The sequence below is a fragment of the Chrysochloris asiatica genome, unplaced genomic scaffold (genome assembly GCF_000296735.1).
Source record: "Chrysochloris asiatica unplaced genomic scaffold, ChrAsi1.0 scaffold00042, whole genome shotgun sequence".
Taxonomy (NCBI): domain Eukaryota; kingdom Metazoa; phylum Chordata; class Mammalia; order Afrosoricida; family Chrysochloridae; genus Chrysochloris; species Chrysochloris asiatica.
The window spans coordinates 18,278,218-18,281,466 of NW_006408560.1; the positions used below are offsets into that span (position 1 = coordinate 18,278,218).

A 3,249-nucleotide genomic window follows, 5' to 3' on the forward strand; every position below is an offset into this window, starting at 1 on the left:
TGTTGTTAAGTGCCTTCGAGTCGGTTCCGACCCATAGCGACCCTGTACAGGGTTTCCGAGGCTGTAAATCTTTACGGGAGCGGAAAGCCTCATCTTTCTCCCGCGGAACGGCTGGTAGTTTCGAATTGCTGGCCTTAAGGTTCGCAGCCTGATTCGTAACCACTACACTACCAGATGTGTGTGTATGTATATATATATATATACATATATACATACACACACACACACATATATGGTGGTGATGGTGGTAGTGTGCAGTGGAATCGGTTCCAACTTATAGCGACACTGTATAGGGTTTCCGAGGCTGTAAACCTTTACGGGAGCAGAAAGCCTCATCTTTCTCCCACAGAACGGCTGATAGTTTCGAACTGCTGACCTTGAGGTTAGCAGCCCGACTCCGACTCATAACCACTATTGTTGGAGACCACCAAAGACAGCCACAGGAGGAAGAGAGTCACGTCTGGGCTATGGCATAAGGAAGCAGAAAGCTGCTCTTTGATGCTAGTGCCCTGATGGAAAGCCGGATTGGTATGCGATGGCCAGATGTGATAAACGGCACCTTGCATTGTTCTCTCTCAAAACCCACTCATTCATCCCTGAATTATAGTCTTGTTTTTTTCTCCCCTAAGAACATTTCCTTAATCGGTATAACGTCAAAAGACCCCTTTGATATCAGTGATGGATGGCATCCTAAGAAGATGAAAAGGCTGGAGGCTAATAAATACGGAGTACCGCTAATGTCTCTGGGCTCTTGATCCTGGAGACCGAGTCCTGCTGGGCTGTTGATCCTAGAAGTCATGAGTCTTGCGGTCTCCCTTAATTCCAAACCTGTGTCTGTGTTTTATTTCTAAACTGTGTCATCTCCGCAGCCCTGGTTGTGTGAGCTGGATTCGCACACACTATGCTACCATATACAAAAATATGTATCTATGTATTTATGTACGTATGTATGTATGTTGTTGTAAAATGCCATTGAGTCATTTCTGACTCATAGCAACTGTACAAGATTTTCAAAGAGTGGCTGGTGGGTTTGAATGGACAGTCTTGCAGTTAGTCCAAAGCTTACAACAGGAATGCATATATATATATAAAATCAGCCAGATGTGGTTTATAGATATTATCACTAATTCTCAAAACAACTTACAAGAAAATATATTTTAGCAAATAATGGATTTAAAATATACAGAGTGCAATAAAAAGTTAAATTTAATAAAATACAGAGAGGTTAACTTACTTTTTAAAGCCGTATAATTAATAAGTGACTGGAAGAACTGAGATTTAAACATAAATATATCTGGTGTTAAAAAAAAAAAAAGCTTTTCTCTACACCAGCATCTCCATGAAAGTCCTAATACTTTGAATATCTAAAATATGGGTACAGGAAAAATCATTTAAATTTTGTTCTAAAAATTATGTATCTATTTAATAGGTATTATTGTTTAAGACATGGTGAAATGCATTTACGTTAAATAAAGGAAATTTGAAAAAATACATAGTACTATAGGTGAAACACAGATCTAACAAAGATCCCAAATGGGGTATACATGCAACTCAAATGTGAAAATCTGTGCTACACCATGTTGCTAAAGGGAAAGTGTAACTTCTTCAGTTCTTGTTTTTTTTAACTTTCATGGGATTCCATCAGATATGATAACAGCCAGAGTAACACTGAAAGCTTAGCAGCACTTGTCCCAGCTCCAGTAACTCATACAACGAGACACTAAACTCTTGATTCTTCATCTCTGGCCATTGATAATCTTGTAGGGCACTACCTTCTTAGTCCATTACCCTGCCCACTCCCCTTACCCCAGAATCCTTGCTCTCTTGAGCTGCCTCCTCACAGCTTCCTTGAGCTCCTTGTTGCGCAAGCTGTAGATGAATGGGTTGAGGAAAGGTGTGAGCACTGAGTAGACCACTGCCAGGGCCCGGTCATAATCCAGAGAGTAGCTCTTCTTCAGTCGTACGTACATGAAAAGGATGCTCCCATAGAAGATGAGGACCACCGTGAGGTGGGAGGCACATGTAGAGAAGGCTTTCTGCTTGCCTGCAGCAGAAGGAATCCTGAGCACTGTGCGGATGATCTCCATGTAGGAGGTGAGGATCAGTAAGAAGGTGGCCAGGATCTTGCAAGAGTTGATAATAAAGTCCACCAGAACATTGATAGAGGTATCAGTACATGCCAAGCTTAGCACAGGAGGAAAATCACAAAATATATGCTGAATATGATTTGGGCCACAGAAAGGGAGGCGAGAAACCAAGGAAATTTCAACCACAGGCCCAGCCAAGCCTCCCAGCCAACAACCAGCAGCAATCTTGACACAGAGTGTTGGAGTCATGAGGGTGGGGTAGTGGAGGGGCTGGCAAATAGCTAAGTACCTGTCATAAGCCATGGCTGTGAGAAGGTAGCATTCAGTAGCCCCCAGGGAGTGAAAGAAATAGATCTGCAGGAGGCAGCCAGAGAAAGAAATGGCCTTCTTCTCACTGAGCAAGTTGGCCAACATCTTGGGGATTGTGGCAGCTGTGTAGCCAAGCTCCAAGAAGGAGAGAATGCTGACAAAGTGATACATGGGTGTATGGAGCCGGGAGTCCAGACGGACCACCAGGAATATCACCAGGTTTCCTAGTATAGTGGTGAGGTAAATTAAAAGTAGCAAGATAAAGAGGTAAATTTGGACACCCTGGAGGTGAGGGAAACCTAAAATGATGAACTCTGTTACCTGGCTCCAGTTTCCTGTGTCCATTGTTCACTATTCATGTCCCTAAAATGTAAAGTATAGGAGGATATGGAGAGAGTCAAGTCATAGAAATCCACAAAGCAAAGTGACCTTCAAAGTTCTTTTGTCCTTTTCACCTCGTCTACAGTAAAAACCCTCTCAGTAAATGCTTTGGGAAGCCAGCATTTTAATTTTCCATCCCTCAACCTTCAGAGTAACCAATTGCCATTGAATTAATCCCAGTTCACAATATAGACAGATAGAACAATGTCAGAGTAGAACCGTAAGGTTTCCAAGACTAATCTTTACAGAGGCAGAGGGATTGAAATCACTGTCCTTTCAGTTAGCAGCTGAGTGTTTAAGGACTGCACCACCAGGCCTTATTTTCCTTGAATATGCACCTTTATAACAAGACTACAAATGCCTTCCCTGAACAACCCAGCCTTTTTCTGGCCAACAATATCTATTTTATAACTCATTTGTCTTCCTTAAATCTGTGTAGGTTTTATATTTAAGTATTCCCTGTCCAAGATAT

The 3,249-nt window shown here is 42.1% G+C and overlaps 1 protein-coding gene across 1 annotated transcript; it reads right to left on the reverse strand.

The window, feature by feature from the left end:
* Positions 1 to 1,802: 1,802 nt before the first annotated feature.
* LOC102824827 (olfactory receptor 6N1-like) lies at positions 1,803 to 2,741 on the reverse strand. Its single transcript, XM_006861625.1, has one exon. It carries the CDS (start codon positions 2,739 to 2,741, stop codon positions 1,803 to 1,805), a length of 939 nt encoding a protein of 312 aa, XP_006861687.1.
* Positions 2,742 to 3,249: the final 508 nt, after the last annotated feature.